Raw genomic sequence first — 21,025 nt, 5'->3', positions numbered from 1 at the left:
AGAGGTGCGTGGGGGGCGGGACACAAACTGAACAGTATGAGAGAAACACCCCCATGGCGCTGCCAGTGCTGCTCGTGGTGGTGCATTTCTCTGCCTCTCCTAGAACAGACGACTGCAAAGAAAATCGGCATGAGGTTGTATTCGACTGGCAACTGCAATGAGATATTTGTCACCGCTTGGCAAGCATGCCTGAAGATGCCTAGCAATGCAAAATTCTATAGCAATCTAACATGGTGGTGTAATATATGTATGTATAGTGAACCTTTGCACCGTGCATAGCCAAGCGTGCTCATTAGAGGTGCGGGGGAAATGACAACAAACTAAACACAAAAAGCAGTTCTAATGATATTCTTGGTTCTTTCGGTAAAGTCACATAGAAGGGAACTAATAAAATATTAAAAATAAAACATAACGTGACTTTACCGAAAGAACCAAGAATATGAATCCCTGCAGTCACGAAAGCTTTAAATCGAAATTCAGTTTTGATGAATTCAGTTTTCAATCTAGACGAAGGAATATCGCATAGCTCCAGTGGCTTCACAATACCGGAAGCAGGAGCAATCCAGACGGCTGCAGAAGTGCATCTGAAAGCGCGCCGTGCAGTGACCGTCCTTGTTTTATCGCCAACCAAAAACCACTAGGAAGATGGCAGAAGGTCGCGAGCAAGCTGGACTTGCAGCTACAGAGGTCATCCATTCTGATCTCCCGGTGCAGCAGTTATAACAATGCAGGAAGTTTCTTTAAATCCACAGCCCCCCCTGTCCCCTGCTACCCCCCCTCCCACCTCTGTCCCCTCTGTCCACCCAGCAGTCGAAATGGGAACACCCTAGTTAGTCGATCGGCAGGTCACGGTGTGGTGGGCTCAAGTCTTGGTGCTCGAACCTCTTCCAAGATGTCCGACCAGCATGGCAGAGTAGATTGAGAGAGGCTGTCTCTGATGGGAGCCTCTTCCACCCAGCATTGGCATAAGCGAGGGAATTGCAGAGCTGCACCTTTTATCTTCCATTTTTTTTAAATGCGCGTGTGTGTTTTTATTTCTCATGCTGTCGGTGCTTTTATTATAATAAAAATTCCATTTGAGCGTCACGTCGGCAGCAGGAGGAACATCCCCGTTTGGGAACCTGATTCTCTTTAGCACTGCGGTGAATGTAGCAGGCCGCTCAAGCGGCTAGAGGAGTGACATCAATCCGTCACGACGCACGGAAGAGCCGTCGATTCTGTCACACGCGCCGCTCTGCAAGCTGTGCAGTCGCGCTGACCGAGCCGTGCGCCCAACCCGGCGGCACCACGAGCGGGTGGGCTTTGTGTTGTCTCCAAACCGGAGGATTCCTCGCGGTTCCTTTCGGTGGCCCTCTCTACGGCCACAGGGTGTGCTTTGGTTATCTCCCCCGTGCCGTGGCAAATTGCCGGAGTTGGCGGCGAGGACTCGTTACACGGTCGCTATTCTCGAGCAAGGCCACTTGCCCTGCCGGCTGGCCTTAGGGTTGTAAACCAACGGTGTGTGTCTCTCCTGTGTTGCAGATCACCAGAAGCTGGAAAGGGAGGCTCGGATTTGCCGCATGCTGAAGCATTCCAACATCGGTGAGTCCAGCCTTGCCCGTCTGTGTTTCTCTACCCGTGTTTCTGCGTGTGGGGTGCGGGGGGAATGGTGGCACAGTGCTTAGAGCACTGAACCCAAGTGTCCAGAGTTAATTTCCCGCTCGGCAGCAACAACGGTGACGAATATTCCAACTAGTCCGGGTCTCTCCGAGGTTGACTCGGCCTTGAACGAGTACCGGCTGAGGTCTGTCCTCGTCAACACTGGGGAGACGACAGAGGCTGCCAGGCGTGGTGGTGGTGGTGGTCACACCACTCTCTCACGCCGTGACGGGCTTCAGAGGTGCTACTCGCTCACGGCACGTGTCCCAAGAGTCCATTAAAAGTCTCTGTGTGCGTGTCCTGGGTCATCTGACTGATGTCGGCTAAGACATGCGGAACATCGTTCCCGTGTCCTCCTGACAACGAACCTTCGGCCCTTCATGCGGCTTCAAAGTGCACCGAGTCTGGTGCAAGCGCTGTGTGGTCACATTGCCGTCACTTAGTGGGCATGGCAGTGTTTTGTGTTGTCTTGACACAAGCTATCTAGTACGGTGTGTAAACGTCAGCACTTGGGAGACAAAGGTGGCTAGGCGTGATTCTGGCCACCAACAGGACTGCATAGGTGCTTGCTGACCCAACAGTCTGGCTCAAGCTTCACGGGGATCTTGTTTTTTTTTTCGTTTCTGCCACTATATGTGTGTGTGAATTTGCATTATTCCTTTAATGGCATCTACATGTATGCATGGATGCATGTTTAACTTCTTTCGCACTGTACATAGCCAACTATGCTAATCGGAGGTGCGGGGGGGGACAACAGACTAAACACAAAAAGCAGTTCTACAAAATTATATTTCAATTTAGATTTAAAAGTGCATAGTTCCCGTGGCTTCCTCATATCGGAAGGAAGAGCGTTCCAGACGGCCACAGAAAAACTCAGGAGGTGGAGGAGAAGCAACAACAACAAGAAGCAAAGGTTTGGGCGGCTACACCACTGAGCTGGTAAACCCGCCAGCAGCCCTGGTGCATGCGTATGAAGAAACTATTTGCGTGTTTGTCACATTTAAGGGGGTCGGTGATTCCAGCAACTCTTGCGGCTGTACGGGTCGCGTGTCCGAATTACTCCCAGCATGTACGAACTTGCAATGATCGATTCCCTTGGCGCCTGATTCGATGCATTTGTCGCGAGCTTAAGAAACAGATCGTTATCCAGTGAAATCTGATGTATCTTGTGATCTGCTGCTGTCAATGCACCTCCTCCACCACCGAGTCCACTCGCCCTTAAATTAACACTCAGCCTGGCACAGCCGCTGCGCTGATATATTTTCCACTTAGTAGTGAATTGTGGCTGCCACGCTGGTGTGCCGTTTCATGATTAGTGTCTTGCGCGCACCCGTGCGTCGCACTCCGTGCGGCGGCGTCGTGCGTTTGTTTGTGAGCGGGAGCCGCTGTCGTGATCCATCGTCGTAATTACGTTTTTTTATGGCGGCGCGTCTCGCCCCGCGCGCTCGTAGTGTGCCGCATCCGATCGGTAATGGGAGCGAGTTAACAGGACATAAGTCCCCGTCCGTGCACGGCTTGTCATAACTTGGCACTGCTCAAGTTGTGCCCATTATTAAAACGGCATCTTTTATCTGCTCGGAAAATAATTTGCATGTTGACTCTGAAACCATTTCCGTGCCCGTGCTGTGCTTGCTTCGCTGTAAGCGGTGACAAATATCTCATTGCCGCAGTCGGGCGAATACAACTTAAGGGGGACTAATAGAGACCGAGAAATCCGCCACCGTCAGCATCACTGGCAGGGTCAATAGCCGTGGGTGTGTTTCTCTCATACCGCAGCGTTTAACAATTCTGGCAGTGATGTTTTTTTTATTTTGTGTCCCTTGCTGGTGTGTGCGTGCACGTGTGTGTGGTGTCTGCGTGTGTGTATGCGTAAAGATCCCCGTATAGCCTTAGCGGACTGATGGGGCAAGTGCTGTTAGTGGGCACCTATGAAGGCCAGAACGGTGTGGTATGTGTGTGCGATTACATGCGTTTTGTTGTGGTGCAGTGGTTGGCACATTTCGCTCAGAATCCAGCCACCCGAGTTTTATTCCCACTCGCGGCTAATTTTCATGACGAATGTCTGAAACTGTCTTGGGCCTCCCCGAGGTCGACTCGGCCTCAAATGAATACCTGGTGCAGTGTGTAATGATCGCCACTGGGGAGACAAAGGTGGTCAGGTGTGGAGCTGGTCACCCACCGCCTCGTGTGCCATACCGGTCTTAATCTGTGCTCGCTATAAGCACTTGCCCCAACAGTCATGTTTAGGCTATATGGGGGGGGGGGGGGTGTCTTTGAATCTAATTGGGTTGACACCTAGATCTGTTCCATGACCTCCTGCCACTGAGCCTGAGACACTTTGTGTCACGTGGCCTCTGGGCACACGTAGCCTGGCACAAGCACTGCGGGGACATCCCCATCACCTCGCAACAAATGGTGGTCTATTGTTATTGTTTGTTGACAGCATGCGAGTGTGCATGTGTTGTGTGCGTGCGCATGTGCATGTGTTATGCGCGCGCACATGCGCGGTATGCCTCCTCAGAAAATCATTAAATTTCACTTGCAGTGGTGCAAGAGACGTTGATTTGCATCCATAAAAATATAACATGCGAACATGACACATCCATGCGGCGTGTCCTGAATATCAAGGCTGGTCACTGTGTGCTTTATTATTCAATTGTTCAGGAGATGGCCAGGTATTCATCTCCATAATATTTCCATATCGGGCAGGAAATAATAAATGAAGTCATTTTTAAACAACTGAGATCTAATCCATGAGGCTGCAATAAAACAAATCTCGGAATATATAAAATAAAAAGTCTGTGCACAATAATCTGGGGAAGACCACGCAATTAGGTAGGTAAGCAATTTGAACAAATGAAATCAACTGGGAAGTATCCCAATGCAATGTTATTTAAGTAATATTATTTAGAATGATTATTTCTGCACCTGCGATTCGCACGGTTGGCTACGTACAGTGCAAAAAAAGCTCAACATACAGTACATGCAATATCACGCATGGAGAAGAAGAGAAGAACCTGCTCGCTGACGTGTCGTGGAAAGAAGATGGTCCATGGAGAGAGAGAGAGAGGCCCGATCGTGACCCCTGTATTTTTGGAGTTTGCATGTGTCTCTCTCCGTGGTCGTATGGATTTTTGTCTGGGTCTTCCGGTTTTTCCCTCCACATTTAGAAACATGCATTTTAAATGGTTTGGCTGCTGTAAATTCCCACACGATAAGCCACTTTGTTGAGGTGTCATTTATGGCCAGGTCGCTTGAGAAAGAATAGCTTGGTGGGCCTTACCTGGATTTCACAAATGTATTTCTGCCTTTTGATCACACGCTCTCAATCGGGCCTGAGAAAAGCTTCACATTAATATTCTACACCGGTATCAAGGGTCATGTAATAGTATGGCAGATCGGGATCACAATGATAGGAAGGGGTGAATAAGTGCAGGTTAGAAAATCTGAACTTGATCACGAAGAGGAGTTTTTCAATCGGCGCATATCGTGACACGGATCGTCAACACGGACACAGCGATGGACTCTCTCGTGACGTCTTTGTTCTCCGGAGGGTGGATAAGAGAGAGGGCCCTCTTACAAAGTGACTCCAGAAGTAGCTCTTGAAACATCAACTTGCGGAGTCATTCTGACAACGGAGCGGTGCGCACTGCTAAGCTGTGGGAGTTCTCCATCTCCTGACATGACCCGCGGTGAGCACAGCTTTCATCTAATTGGCAATAAAGAGCCCAATAAAAAAGAAAAATGTAACATTTGCGTAATATGACGCACTGGAGCTGATCGTTTGTGCACCTTTGCCATATCCAAAATCCGAAGCGCAAACATTCCCAGCCGTCTAATTTAATTAAATTAGATTTTGCTGAAATGTTCTCATGCAATTACGTTAATTAAGGTCTCCCTTGCAAGATTACGACGTGAATGTCAACGGGCGGGCCCGTCTGGTGCCCGAGCGAAGGCCGCCAGTTCGTGGAGAGCTCCGACAGGAGGATGAGAGGGGCCTCCACTAATCCCGAGAATGCGCACGCAGCGAGCGTTCTGCTCGATTCGCCCGTCCTTTCGTCCGACCAATCAGTTTTCAACTAAAACCTTTCCCGGGGTCAATGGGGTGCAGTGACCCCGGAGAGAAGTCCCCCTTCTTCTACTGCACCCTCCTCCTTCACGCCGGCATCGATGCCGGGGTTTCTCAACACCCCAGCCCTCGTTCACCCCCCCCCCGGGCTCTGCGATCCCCATCTCTCTGCCCGTACTCGCCGTCCGGATGCAAATGAAGGCGTCGTGCGTCACGCTGGCCCCGGTGATTCGGTGAACGTGGAAGCCTGCACCGCGGTGGGCAGCGTTGTCTTAGTGCAGCGCAGCATTTGCATGTGAACAGGGCCCCCACTTCTTTACGCATCCCCCCCCCCCCCCCCCGACTATGATGTGACTGGATATCCCACGAGACCGTCTCTTCGTGTTTGTCTCTGTCCATCTCCCTCTGCATCTTGAGTCTCCGCTTGCCTCTCTCCTCGTGTCCCCCCCTCCCCCTCTCTATCTGTCTCCCGAGGCTCTCGCTCTCCCTCCGTGCCTCTGTTTTCACCTCTTGTCAGTGGCCGTGTCTCTCTCTCGGGGTGGCACTTCGCATCGCCCCCCTCCCCCCGATGCCCAGCGTCATTTTGCTGACCAACATTTCCCCCGTGTAACAATGCGGAAATGTGTAACGTATCTTTACTCAGTGTCCAAGCCTTCAAGGATGATGGCATCTCCGATTACGACGCGGTTCATAATTTGCAAGCCTGGTCTACTGCGAGCAATGTGACCGGATTAAAATCTACCCCACAATTTAAAATGTTTTAAACACAAAGCAACTGAAACCTCAAATGTGACAACGGTGTCCACCTGTGAAGTTATGGTTCGCCAGGGTCTCGCTCGCGATAGCGATAGCGATTCTCAACCGGCTGTCACCTGCTTCAATAGCAGACATCAATCTCTTGGCTACTCAATCGATCAATCGATATGTAATAAACACGGTACAGTGTGTGGTTTTAGGTAACGCCAGTGGCTGGAAATAAAGCTGTTTGTGTGGCTAGAAACGTTTATGTTTGTATACACGTGTACGTGCGTATGGTCACATCACCCGGAATGCGCCCGAATCTCATGAGATCTCCGCGGCGGAGTAAGATTGAGCCTTTATCGTACTTTGATGGTTGGCCACCGTTCGTAGCAGGTGTAAAACGATTGTAAACGAAACTATATCTTTTTATTTTACCAGGTAAGGCCCACTGAGCTTATGTAGCTCTTTTTTACAGTGACCTGGCCACAAATGACAGCTCAAAAAAGTGGCGTATGTGGAAATGTTGAGCAGTCAACTCCCCTTAACGCAAGTTTCTAGATGTGGAGGGGAAAAAACAGGAGGACCCGGAGAATAATCCACGCAGCCACGGGGAGAGAGGACATGCAAACAACATATACAGGGGTCCGGGTCGGGATCGAACCCACAACCTCCTGTAAATCCGGCATGGTGGTTAACATCTCCAATCCACCGCGGTGTTTTCGGCTGTGGAACGATGTGAGGTGGGCACCAGAGGGCAGGACCGCGAAAGCCATCGAGAACTGTGCATCAGTGAGCTACATGCGTCTTGTCTCCTCGGCCCTGCGTTCATCCAACTCTGAGCAGCGTGGTCAAGTACGGGACAAATAACCCCCCACTCGGCCACGACCTAGGTTCAATGCCTGGCTACAGGGCGCAACTACGAACGATGGCGATGTCGCCACAGCGCACGGCAAATAATCTCCCGCGTCGCCTTGAGCACGCGGCTGGGGGGGGGGCAAGCAGCACCGGGATGAAGGTCGTGGGTGGCCAGCACCGCGCTCTGCTGCCCTTTATTTGCCGGTGCATTGCGCAATCCCAGCAGCGCCTCCTGGACGAGGCTGAGGAGTCCGCCGAGCCTGCAGGCTCCGCAGCAGCAGCAGCAGGGGCGCTACTCGCCACAGCCATTGGCCGCGAGCGGGGATCGAACTCGGGTCGTCCGAGCACAACCCCCTCCACGCCACGGGGCATCGCAAAACGAAGCAACATCGTAGCCACACGTCGTCCGCAAAAGGCACGGTCACAAACCCCGGTGTGAAACAAAAGCCTCGCCCGGTGGTTTATTTTTTATTATTTTTATTTCAATGTCTCTCTCCCCGTTTTCTGGGAGGCTATAGACGGCTGCTGTGCGGTGTGGTCTCGGGGCGGCATCAAAATGCAGATGCGGTCGATGCAAACGAGGGGGGGGGGCTGCTGCTATATTTAGGCTGAGCGATAGCGGCGGCGGGGATGGAATCATTCGGCCATCATTCAAGCCCGAGAGCGGGCGAGGCTGTGCGTCTGCGCGAGTGGATTCTCCTGCCTGGCGCGGTGGGGAGGAGGGGGATGCCGCAGAACAGGTCGGGGGGGATTCCGACGGGAGAGCCGCTGCTGCTGCCGCCGCCGCTGGTGCCGCTGGCCGCTGGTGCTGGTGGTGATTGTGATGGGAGCCGCTGCGCGACGAACCCGGCCACCAGAGTTCAATTCCCGCTCGCGGCCACCAACATCACCAGTGACGACTCATTGAACCGGTTCCTGGGCCGCCCCTCCTAGGTCGACTCGGCCTCAAATGCGGCTAAAATGAGGCTGCGTCGACCTAGGAGACTAAAGCGGCCGGGCGTGGTGCTGGCAACCCACCCCCTCGTGTGCCCTGTCGGCCTTCATAGGCGGTCGCTAAGCACTTGCCCCAACAGTATGTTGAGGACACACGGGGGGGGGGGGGGGGGGGGTATGGCATTGCGGATGACTTTGGGGTGCAGGAGAGCTGTGGAAGTTGTATATTTGGGAGTTTTTGGAGCGAAGCTGAGGTGGGTGGGTTGGGGTTGTGATGCAGGATTGGATGACACATTGGCTGCTGGTGCTGTTACTGCTGCTGCTGCTGAATCTGTCGGGAGCTCTTAATGAGCTGTCTCATTAAAATTCTGCCCTAGACACCGTGCTGGGGGCTTCCCTGCACCGATCGTGACGCCTTGGCATGTTACGCACGTATCCTTGCACAACACGTGTGTGTGTGTGTGTCCACGGACACCGATCAAATTGTGTGTTGGCCTTGGCGTGAATATCATCACGACAGCGGGATCTATTCCTGGGCCACGGTTGCACAGTGCCAGCGGCAATCGGTGTTCCAAATTTCAAATTAAGTTTTGGATGAAATAAACACTGTGTGTGTGTGTGTGCACGGTGGCTTATTGTTTAGAACGCTGGTGTAGCGGTTAGCGCGCTGCGCTACGAACCTGGCCACCCGGGTTCGATTCCCGCTCACGGCCAACACCAGTGACGATTATCTGAACCGGTCCTGGGCCTCCCCTAGGTCGACTCGGCCTCAAATGAGTACCTGGTGCGATGTGCAAACATCGCCACTAGGGAGACAAAGGCGGCCGGGCGTAGTGTTGGCCACCCACCCCCTTGTGTGCCGTGCCAGCCTTTATAGATGCTCGCTAACAGTGCTTGCCCCTACAGTCTACTAAGGCTATAAGGGAGGTCTTAGTCTTTGTGTGCGTGGGTGTCCTTGCTCCTGCGTGTGTTGTGTGCGCGTGTGCCGTTCTCATTTCATTGCATGAAAATGTTCTCGAGCGTAAATCCTCCGGGAGCATCGCTTTAAGTATGCGGAACGGGGGGGAGAGGAGGGACTGTAGCGGAGGCCTCTTCTGATCCCACGGTCTCTCTTTATCGCAACTGTTATTTTATTTAGCAGGCATCCTCTAGTTTATTTCATTCTTATTTTCCTTTTAAGAATCCCATAACACGGCGCAGCGAGTGCTGCGCGAGGCGCACGAGGGGTGTCGTCAGCCCGGCGCGTTACCGTCTCGCAAACCGAGCGGGGGAGCGTTCCGAAAAGGTCACGTATGATTCCGTTTCAGAAAATGTCATTGTTTGGGTTTGTCCCCTTTTATCTATCTTTTATCGATTTTGTAATTTGTTTTCCATTTAGACCTCTCGTTGCTTATCTGTGTTTTTATCTTCCATCTGTTTATGTTTTTGGGACAAAGAAAAAACACGGAGATATTTTAAGCAAAAAGGGAAAATGATACCCGTTTTGTTTTTGTTGCATCTGAGGAGCACGTTCGTCGTCGAGACGGAGCGATGCAATGAGGTCGTGTGCAGGCGCGGCAGGTGGATCGTGATATGTGGTGGCGACTCGGGGAGGCCTTCACCCAGCAGTGGATTGACCAATGGCAGACGATGGTTACATTGTCCGTAAAAAAAAGGGTTTGCAACAAAGCATTGTAAAATATGTCTGATCATTATTATCAACAACAAAGAAGTTCATAATACAAGATCGGCAAATTGAAGTAAATATGTCACCAGATATTAAGAACGACACGTTGACAAAGAACCACAAGGTTTTTTTCTTCTTGGCAACAGGAGAAGATGGAAAGCGCTCCGAGCATCCCGCGATCAATCCTCATTCGCTTGGCTCCTAGTTTATACTCGTGAGAGAGGGGGGGGGGGGGACAATACACGATCTCAAAGCTTGCGGTGGTGTCGCGGATAGCGCACTGCGCTACAAACACGGTCACCCGAGTTCGATTCCTGCTCACGGCCAACCAATCCCAGTAACCATTATCTTTACTGGTCCTGGGCCTCCTCCTAGGTCGACTCGGTCTCAACGGAGTACCTGGTGCGGTGGGTAAATATTGCCAACTGGGGAGACAAAGGTGGTCGGGTGTGGAGATGGCCACCCCCCTATATTGTGCAGTGCCGGCCGTTATAGGTGCTCGCTTAACAGAACTTGCCCCAAAAAGTCTGTTGCGGCTCTACGGGGGAGGGGGGGGTGACCTTTGTCTTTGTGTCCGCGTGCGTTCACGCCCCGAGAGTGGTCACGTTGTGCGTCTCCACTCCGCCGTGGCGGCCGACGGCCGCCACCTGAAGATTTCTGTCGCCCGGCGCGCGCCGCGCGCCACGCGCCCGGGAAGGAGTGTCCCGGCTGGGAACGCCAGCCTCAATGTGTCAAATCGTGTGTACGGCACCCTCCGCTATGGTGCAGTCGCTCGCGAGCGTTATGTAGGCCACGCGGAGGGAGCGGGGGGGGGGTGATGAGAGCTCTGGACACGGGGCAGAGTTGGGGGTGCGGGGGGGGAGATGCGGGGACACCCGGTGGGGGCGGCGGTGGGGCGAGGGTGGATGAAAGGGAAGCTTTATCCTCAAAGGTCCTGGGTTCCACAACCAACACGAGCACGGGTCGGATGATTTTTTTTGTTTCTCCCCGTCGGGGATTTTCCACAATTCGGAGGCTGCCGCCGCACGCGAGATCTACAACCATTCTCCTCGTGCCGTTGTCGCCGCCACCGCGGGGCAGGAGAGCGGCGTTGTGATTGATGGAGAATTCCTCGAGCGGTGTTCGTCATTCGCTTAACAAGGAAGATGCGTCCATGGGGTGGTGGGGGGGGTGAGGTGGGTGGCTCATTTGCGCGAGGGATGCTGTTTGGGGAGAACCCGCGCCAGATCGCGTCGCTCCACGTTCCTGCGGCAAGGCGGGGACGTCGTTCCGCATCCCGTTTCAAGTGAAACGTCGTCCGTCGAGTCGTGGAGATTATTTTTTTAGTCGCACCTCCGATTTTTGCACGGTTGGCTACGTACGGTGCGAATGAAGTTCAACATACATACGTTGTATTATTATATATTTTTACCATGAGTCATGGATTCTGCCATGTTGTTATGGGGTATGCACACCCAAGTTGAATTTCGGAGGTTGCCGGTTTGACCTCCCGGCGCAGCAGCTGAAACAATAAAAGTTTCATTTTTCGTAAATCATCCCAAATTGCATCTCAAGATGCTGAACATTACGAATCACATTTTAACGTAAATAAAAACAAAATTCTAGATTTGAAGTTTTCGTGACCTGCAAGGATCCATACATACTTTTTGATTCTTTCGGTAAAGTCACGTAGGTGGATTTTTTTTAAATAACTAAATGAAATCACGACGGTTTCGTGTGTTGCTTGTGTTGCTTCCGAAACGTTGTGATTTAATTTAGTTATTTTCATTTTTATTTTATTCTATTATTTTAATTATTTTTATTCTTTTTTTTTTATTTTCACCTACGTGACTTTACCGAAAGAACCAAAGAGTATAAAAACAAAATCTGTCACTTTGTATTAAATCCTTCTACCACCTTCTGTCCACCCAGTGGTATAAATAGATGGGCCACAGGCAGTCGGGCAGGTCACGTGTGGCGGTGGGCTAAGACGTGGGAACTCCCACCTTGTCCCAGGTCACGTGGTGGTGGTGGGCTAAGACGTGGGAACTCCCACCTTGTCCCAGGTCACGTGGTGGTGGTGGGCTAAGACGTGGGAACTCCCACCTTGTCCCCAGGCGTCTGGCCAGCGTGAAAGTGAGGCAGCAACACCCCTCTCTCGAGCACCCTCGAGTGGGGAGGGGCCCCTTCCACTCGGAGTTGTCGTGAGCAGGAAATTGCAGGGCTGCGCCTCTAACTTTACCGTAAACCGGAGTCGGAGCGCGACCCATAAACATGATTTAACGATTCGGGGTTGTCCCGGCAGCCGAGTTGATGACATGCGTTTCGCCGTGCACGCTATTTGCAAACGTCCTTTTCAAAACGCGTGTGACAAAATCAACCCGTAACGTTTTGATGCGCCCGATGAGACTGTTCGCACAGCAAACTGCGCATTGTTTGTGGTTGTTGTGTGCGTGTGTCATGCCCTCCAGGTGCGCGCGCGCGTGTGTTGGCGTATCAAAGGGTGTGCATCTATCACAATTGAAAGCATGTCCCGTTAGCCAATGGGCATGCAGGGTTTTTGGAGCTGCTGTTGCATCGAGTTTAAATTGAGCCCTGGGGTGGCGGGAGGGTGGGGGTTTGTGGATAACGGATCGAGGTGGCACAAAGCACGGGGGGAGGGGGGAGGAGAAGGTTGATCTCTGCAAGCTGACACAGCAGACGTGTATATCTGTCCGTCTTTTTTTTTCAACATAATTGACGTAACACAAGACACTCAACCCAATTAAATTTAATATGCGCCGTCTTGCAGATAAGCAGCGGGGGTCTGCCCCCCCCCCCTCGCTGACTTCTTGTGTGAATCTAAATCTTCATTATTGAGAAAAAACAATATGGTGCAGTGGCTAGCAGCACGCTGGACTTGCAATCCAGGGGTCGCCGGTTCAACTTCGATCTCCTGGTGCAGCCGTTGAATCAACGGTTCGACTTTCTTAAAAAAATCCTCTCCCCGCCAGCTCCGTCCGACCGGCAGTATAGATTCGCTACAATTAGTCGATCGGCAGGACGTGTGTGGTGGGGTAAAGTGTGGGTACACTCCCACCTCGAACCAGAGCGCAGCGGGACCGAGATGTTAAATATCTCGCCTGGTATGCAGGAGGTCATGGGTTCGATCCAAACACTGACCCCCGTTGTATGTTTAGAGTTTGAATGTTACCTCCCTGTGGTCGCGTGGAGTTTTCTCCAGGTCCTCCAGGTTTTTTTCCCTCCCACATTTAGAATCGACATGCGTTTAGAGTAAATGTATAGTATGGCTGTTATACATTTCCACATGATATAAGCCACTTAATTGGCCAGGTCGCCTCTGAAAAATAGCTATATAACCTCAGTGGGCCTTATCTGGTTTAAATAAAATAAAATGGTTTAGAAGTAAATAGGAATAGTTTGCTCCACATGGAGGAGTTGCCTCTCTAGAGCTCCTTGCAATGGAGTGCCCCTTCCACCAGCAGCGGCGTGGGCAGCCAGTTGCGGGGCTGCGCCTCTTTTTCAGGTGAGCGTGAAAGACGCGGCGTGACGATCATTTCAGCGGTCTTGTTACACCACTGGCGCCTCGAGATATACGCTGCATAAGAGGCGCGATTATAAATAATAAACGACGATGGTGGCGGCGGCGGTACCTGTTGATGCCGGTCGCACACACTTGTAATGCAATACGAGTTCAGGGCCTGTGACCACATCATGCCGAATGTGCTCAGCCTCGTCGGTTCCTAGAGGCTAAGCGGCATGGAGCCTGGATATTGCTCAGATGGGTGACCAAAATGCGCGAAAAGACGACGTGCAGGAGGGCATTGTGGGCAGTAGAGGATAGTGCAGCAACACCTCTTGTTGTTCTGCTTACCCCCCCTACCCAGACTGACCAGTGTGGTGAAGTATGGTCAAATATCCCGCATGGCCCCCTACAACGTGTGGGCTGCACGTGTACTTTCAGTCCAGCAGTGGAGCGACCAAAACGATGCGCCGCACGTGTGCATCGACGACGCAGTGGCCGTCGTATCACCTCGAGTTGTGTGGTGGTGGAATAAAACAATAGACAGCCCCCGGTGTCAATCCACTGCTGGATGAAAGCCCCCCCCCCTCCACCCTCCTCCAGCCGTGGTGGTTGTATGACCATACTTCACCACGCTGGTCAGCGTGGGTTGGTGGAAAGGAGGAGGGGGGCACGCAGGAACGGTTCTGTGATATCACTCGCCGCTGACATTGGCCAATGGCTTGGGATTTATCGCACGTCGTCGGATTTATCGCGCAGCGCGCCGCTACCAGTTCAATCTCAATCGTGTTGATATATTTTTTCGAGTAATTTTCGCGCTGAAAATTGGACCTGGGTGAATTAACTGGAAATATTAATTTATTTAATGTTTTTTTTATAATTGCCAGTGCCCAGGCTGAGACCATCAAAAAGCCAAGGCAGCGAGTTGAATTGCTTCCCTGCTCTAAAGAGCGTTGAAGCCGGTGCTCATCTGCTTTTTACAGCCACGAGTCAACGGTGGAAATCCCACGAATGAATGTATTACCCATGGCACAACCACTGTTGACCTTCGCACGCAAAGTGGTACCTATTTTATAAACCATAGAAGAATGATGGGACCGAATCAATCCCCCAACCAGGTTTCGAGCTGCTCGCTCGACCGCTGAGCCAAGTGGCATCGGCACAATTGGATCAATCGCTGGTCCGTTGAGCCTGGACTCGAACCCAGAACCCGAGGAGGAGCTGCTCGCCTGAGTCACCCAGGCCACCTTGCACCGGCACTATTTTTAACTCCACCGTCTGGGTTCTGCAGCCCGTCGTTGTATCATCCGATCTAATTTTTGAGGTCAGGATGGTTGCCATGGATTTTTTTGTCACATGGTACTTGAGGATGTTTAAAAAAAACGAGCTGTTATGTGTAGGGCTCAAAATCGATGGGTTTAGAATTACGGAGGGTTAAATGTAAAATGTAACGATGTGGAGAGAGGCATTAATGGCCCTCTCCGTTAGGGGAAATTGCACGCGTCAGGTGGCCCGAGCAGGCGCCGTTTAATTGAATGATTGATACCGAATCACTTTGCATTGAATTCGCATTTAACGTTGAGCCTCCCGGGGTCGCGTGTGGGGCAGGGTAAAGGGATCGAGCCAACAAAACCAGGCCCCGGATTATTTCGTCCCGTTCAACCCAAGCTCGCCCCGGGAGCCCGGAGCGTCGTCTGTCAATGGAGATAAATCGCATCCTCGGGGGTTTTGACGATTGCAACTTTCTCCTCCTACGGACTCGACCAAATCCGTCATCTCAGAGCTCCACGTGATGTACGTGTGTACGTTGAACGCCTTTCGCACCGTACGCAGCCGACCGTGCTAATCTCACAAAATCGCTCCCACAAACCGAGACTTTCTGCCGAATCCCTCGGTCAACTTTTGCTCAGTGGGAGGTCACAACATCTCCTCTGTTGGCCCATGCTGTCCGTGCTTTCTACTCCCTGTATCAGTTGAAGTCCAGGCTCTCAAGCCCTTCTTTGCTTCTACCCTGAGACTGACTGCCTCGACAAAATAACCATGTCCACCGTTTTTATACAGCATCTCGGCACGCTGTATACAACCAAATTGTACACTGTTGTAACGCTGGATCTGTCTTTTTTTTGCTGTTTAATCGGAATGGAGCACATCAAGGGGCCGTAAAAGGAGGATGACCAATATTGTCCCGGCTCTTTTCGTGCACACGCACCACCCGACAGATGCCCCCTCTGGAATTGAAACTAAAATTCGTGCAGCTCAGAGAAAAGGAGGGAATTTGGGGGGAGTGGGGGAGCAGTGTGCAGAATCCTGGCGTTCTTTGCACGAATTAAATGACGCGTGCGGTAACTGCCCACTGGGGCACACTATGTAAGTAGAAATAACAAAAAATTGTCCCAATTATCAAACGGGAGCAGCGAGTTGCCCGTGAGCGCCAGTTTACGCGACCCCTTCCCCGCCATGCTCATTGACGGAGCCGCCGGTAATTAAACCCCGGGTGGATTTTTTTGCACGGGGTCCGATCGTTGTTCGCGGCGGCGGTGGCAAGGGGGGAAACGCAAAGCTCGGCGCTGGCTGCAGGTGAAGACGCGCAGCATCCGCCGGTTTGATGCCACCGCCGCTATCTTTGCATTGCCCGACCTCGGAGAGGATTACAAAAATGCATCTAAAATGAAAAATCGAAGGGTGAATAAATAAACAAACGCGTGACCCTGACCGTTCGAAATAATGCGCTGCGCGAACATGATCTCAACAGAGGAGGCGTGGTGTGTGGGGTGGGAGCGACCGCTTGCGTAGCCACGCGGGGCCGCTATTACAAGAACGGATTCGACGATGGTGGTGGCCCTTTTGTTTTGTTCCTCAACTCTTTGCCCGGGTCTATCCGCAGTCCAATGCGATGTCACGTTACGTTTCACCGTTTGTGCTTCCCTGGTGGTCACTGTTGGATTTTGGCTCTCGGGTTTACTGCACATTTCCCCCACAAAATTAATAGATGTGCCCAAAGAAAAGGATAAATTTGTTCTCTGCACGGAGGTTCCATTCCGTCGCCAGTGTCACCCATTAGGAAGCATTCCATCGAGCGAGGGGTCCTGCCCAATCCCACTTGCATTGCGTCGTATGCTTGCCTGGAATTAAGATGCTACAAACGGGAGATCATCGATCACCCGGCGGCTCTGTGGGGGGGGGGGGGGGGGGGCGCTGGAATTTAAAAAACGCCGAAAAATCGAATAATGATTTAAAATGGCTTATTTTTGCACATTCTTGTATGACATCATGTTTGTAGCTGATTTATATATTTTTTGGGTGTTTTTTTGTGTTTACCACTCGTATCTCGAACACTGCATGGGGCGATATGTATACGTGCAGCATTTTTATTGCTTAAGTTGTATGTAGTGTATATAATATTTGATATTGAAATCAAGCATAGCCACTTTTTTTTTTAGCCACACTCGCCGGACTGGGTTACTATGCAGTACCCATTGCAAATTATGCTAATCGTTATGCAAATGATGTGCCGGCGTTACCCCCCTCGACACTAAAGGGTGGGGGGTGGGGGATACGCAACGATGTTTTGCAATGAGAGCAAATAATAGATGGAGATCGTGACTGGATCGTGACTGAATCGTGACTGGATCGTGACTAGATCGTGACTGGATCGTGACTGGATCGTGACTGGATCGTGACCATTCCTCCCGGATGAATCTCGAGGCTCGCGTTCATCGGCAGCGTGCGATTCATCCGTCCACTGAGCTGCAGCCCCCCCCTGCCCCCCGCGAGGGATGAAGCGCCGGTGTCGGCTGATGGATGACGTTGGCCGGTGGTCTCCTGGTGGTGCCCCCCCCTCCCATGCTGGGCGTAACCCATTGAGGCCTGTGTCTGTGCTCCCTAGCGCACAAAGACAAAGAACCCCCACGTAGCTCTTCATCGACTATGCGGGCAAGTGCTAATTTTGGCTGTCGTTCTTTCTGTGTGCCCATCTTTATATCCACGTGTCCATACGTCCGTCCATCTGTCCATCTCTGCCCATGTGTGTCTGCATGTCTTTCTTTCCATTTGCATGTATCGTCCATATGTGATTTAAATGTTTCGTGTCTCCATCGGTCCATCCATATGTCATCTGTTCATTTTTATGGCTGTGTTTGTATAGCTGGCTGCCTGTGCATGTGTCTGTCCCTCTGTAAATCACGATGCCATTCGTCTTTCCGGCAGTCCGTTCTTCATCAGTGGGCGTGCGTGTGTGGGTGTGTGGGTGTGTACGTAGGGAGCGGTGGCACAGTGGTTAGCGCGCTGCACTACGAACCCGGCGACCCGAGTTCCATACCCACTCATGGCCAACACCAGTGAACGATTACTCCCCTAGGTAGACTCGGCCTCAAATGAGTACCTGGAGCAATGAGTAAACATCACCATTGGGGAGACAGAGGCGGCCGGGCGTGGTGTTGGCCACCTACCTCGTTTGCAATCCAAACCTTCATGGGTGCTCGCGAACAGCACTTGCCCTAACAGTCTTGTTAAGGCTATACGGGGATCTTTGTCTTTGCACGCGATATGTGGACCCCAACGCGATCGCGTCACCAGGCCCGCCAAGCCCCATGGCCAGAAATCCGGGTTTTCATTTCTGGTCGAGCGCATCGTTGGCGAATCATCAAAGGTTCGTGGTCCCGAGCTATCGTGTGCCCCCCCTCCGCCTCCGCCTTGGTCAACTCAGCCTGAAAACAACAAACATCCAGTGCTGTTGATGTCAACGGGGGGGGGGGGGGGTGGGATTCAAAGAGGCTAAAACAATGGGGGGCGTTCATAATGTTGGCCTATGTTTTATAAGATATGGCGCGTGTAGCGATGTATCCACTTTATTGTGATTCTTCGGGGATGTTGCCAAGGTGATGGAATGGTCACCACACTGGACATGCGACTCCATCTCCTGGCAGGCGTGGCAGTCTCAACAATGGTTTCCCCTGCCGCAGGAGTGAGATTTGATTCTGGCATGTCAGGACCGCGAGGGATGACGGGGGGGGGGGGGGTTCCTCCAGCAGTGGATAAAACATGGTGAATTGCGGCTGCATCCTCAAAGACAAGGAGAGGTCAACTATTACTATGTAACATTCATATTTTACCAGGCAAGGCCCACTGAGCTTCATAGCTCTTCTTCAGAAGCGACCTGGCCACAAATGATAGCTCAACGAAGTGGCTTATCGTGTGGACATTTATAGCATAGCAGCCAAATACTCTAAACGCACGTTGATAAATGTGGAGCAGAAAAACTGGAAGACCCAGAGAAAAATCGAAGCGACCATGGGGAGAGCATGCAAGCTCCAAATACAGTAGGCGTCGGGGTCTGGATCTAACCCACGACCTCCTGCGTACCAAGCGAGGTAGTTAACATCTCGCCACCGCAACGTGTGCCCATGACACGTTCTTTGCGTGGGCTCACAGGGAGATTTTTGTTTCCGTGGCGGAGGAGTTTGGTGATGGGAGCGAGCTGCCGCGCGGTGTACAGTTTGCGTTTACACGCAGGGGCCACGGGGGGGGGGGCAGTGTTTCTTCAATTAAAGCCACCCTCCCACCTATTTCGCCATCATCTCTCGTAAAAAGTGGCCCTGCTCTGCTGGTAATTAACATGACATGTTTCCATAGCACAGGCGTCACATGTACGGGGCTGTTTCCAATGGTAAATACCTGGTAGGTATTTTAAGATTTTTGTTGAAACACGCTACAACGCCAGTGACCTCCGCCAGTGACCTCCGGTTCGATTCCTGACCTCGCCACTCTCTTCCCGATTGTCACAGTTCATGGTCGCAACTTTATGCAAGAATATCTATTTTTCTGTTAGAATGCGGAGCTTCTCATGACTACACGGATTACGTAAACCGATTGCGTTCATCATATCATCACCATTAGCCATGATCTATCCACTGCTGAATGGAGGACTCCCAAAGCCATCACCATGTCTCCTCCTAAAGTCTTGCGGTCTAACAATCCATCTATTTTGGCTCCTGCACTCGAGCTGCATTCATCCATCGCCCCTGCATCTTGATAGCGGTCCCCTACTTTGACTGCTCACTCTCTAATTCGTCTCGACTGCCGGCCATCATCCCTCCTAACGACGCCTGCGTCCCCGGGGACCCCCCTTACTTTTCTAAATGACGTCTCGAAATGGCGCACGTTTCTCTAAGCGACGTCTTCCTCTCCCTGTACATCAGTGCAGTTCCAAGCATGCACCTCTCCGCGCTTCTTCGCACACTTATCCGGCCCACAACCTTTCGCAATAAGAATCGGAACTTTTGACTCTCTCGGGGTCAACTCGGCCTTGAATAATGACTCCGGCGTGGAGTTGCGTCACCACCATCAGGAGTGGGAAGAGGAAGGCGGCTGCACCACTTTGCCCCCGCCGCCCACTTGTGTGCCGTCCTGGCCTTAATGGGTGCTCGCCCTTGGGCCTTTAAACGGGCGGTCGTCAAAGGCGGTGATTGGGGGAGATCTTTGTGCTCGTGAGAGTGGGACGCAGGAGGCTGTGTGGGTGGACGTGAGATGAGCGGATGGATCCGTGCTGGCTGATTCATGTGGTGGGTGGGTGGCGGTGGTGGTGGAAGTGCTTTTTGCGAGATTTTTTTATTTTTCATTTTTATTTCTGCAAAGTGCAATTGCCTTAGCATGAGCGTGGAAAATTCACCCCGAGACTTTTTTCCTTCGTGTGCCTCCGATTAGTCGGGCCTACAGGAACGTGTGCGTTCTCGCACACACTCACGCGTGATTTGCACAGAGACGGTACGCTGGTGGGAGAGAGTGCTGTTCGCGAGCGCTCATTAAGACCAGCACGGCACGAGGGGGTGGGTGGCCAGCACCCACGACCTCCTGGTATGCAGGGGGTCGTGGGTTCGATCCCGACCCTGACGCCTGCTGTATATTTTGAGTTGGCATGTTTTCTCTCTCCCCATTGTAGCGTGGATTTTTCTCCAGGTCCCACGTTTTTTTCCCTCCACATTTAGAATCGACATGCGCTTCGAGAATTTTTGCTGCTTTAAATTTCCACGTGATGAGCCATTTCAGTGAGCGGTCACTGAAACAGCGCTGTGAAGCTCGGTGGGGGCTGACGTACTTGTATGTGGAGCCGTTGACGACACCGCCAACAAGCTGCCCACGTGAGGCCGAGTCCACTCAAGGGCACGTCCAGCTAAGGTTTACGGATGCCCTGAATATTCGCCCGGTGTTGTGTGCGTTTCCCAGGAGTGACCGTGGGTCAACGAGATTGTCACTTGGCGTGTCACTGCTCCCTATACAAGCAAGCGTGCGCTCTAACGCGGTCTGGATTTGCCATTCGTCAGAAATGAGGGATTGCCACCTTGTCCACTGTGGACCCAAACGTGGACATTTCGTCTGTTGCGAAAACTGTGCAGTGTAAGGTTCAACACGGCAATCGTGGTAACAAAAGATCTCGGTTACAAATCAATTCCTGCTGCCACCTGAACACAGATGAAAATTGTCCATGACTGCATACAACTCGGACAGGTGGTAACCCTAATCGGACTACAGATAAAAACTTCTCATATTTGGCTTGGTGGCGTAACAGGAAGAAAAAATACGGTATCGCCTTGCGAGTCTAAACTCGGCACTTCCCCTTTACTGT

General features: G+C 51.9%; 1 protein-coding gene across 2 annotated transcripts in view; it reads left to right on the top strand.

Annotated features, from left to right (window-relative positions):
* LOC133354559 (calcium/calmodulin-dependent protein kinase type II delta chain-like) overlaps positions 1–21,025 on the top strand; it is an 88,210-nt gene that overhangs the window by 31,305 nt on the left and 35,880 nt on the right. For both annotated transcript variants that reach the window (XM_061571492.1, XM_061571493.1), the window contains exon 3: positions 1,522–1,581. In XM_061571492.1, the coding sequence (XP_061427476.1) occupies positions 1,522–1,581 (60 nt within the window). The remainder of the gene's footprint in view (positions 1–1,521; positions 1,582–21,025) is intronic.

The sequence above is a fragment of the Lethenteron reissneri genome, chromosome 47, assembly GCF_015708825.2.
Source record: "Lethenteron reissneri isolate LAM-NWPU_2019-01 chromosome 47, ASM1570882v1, whole genome shotgun sequence".
Lineage (NCBI taxonomy): Eukaryota > Metazoa > Chordata > Hyperoartia > Petromyzontiformes > Petromyzontidae > Lethenteron > Lethenteron reissneri.
The sequence above is the reverse complement of the archived record's forward strand: the minus strand, read 5'-3'. Positions and strand labels throughout refer to the sequence as shown.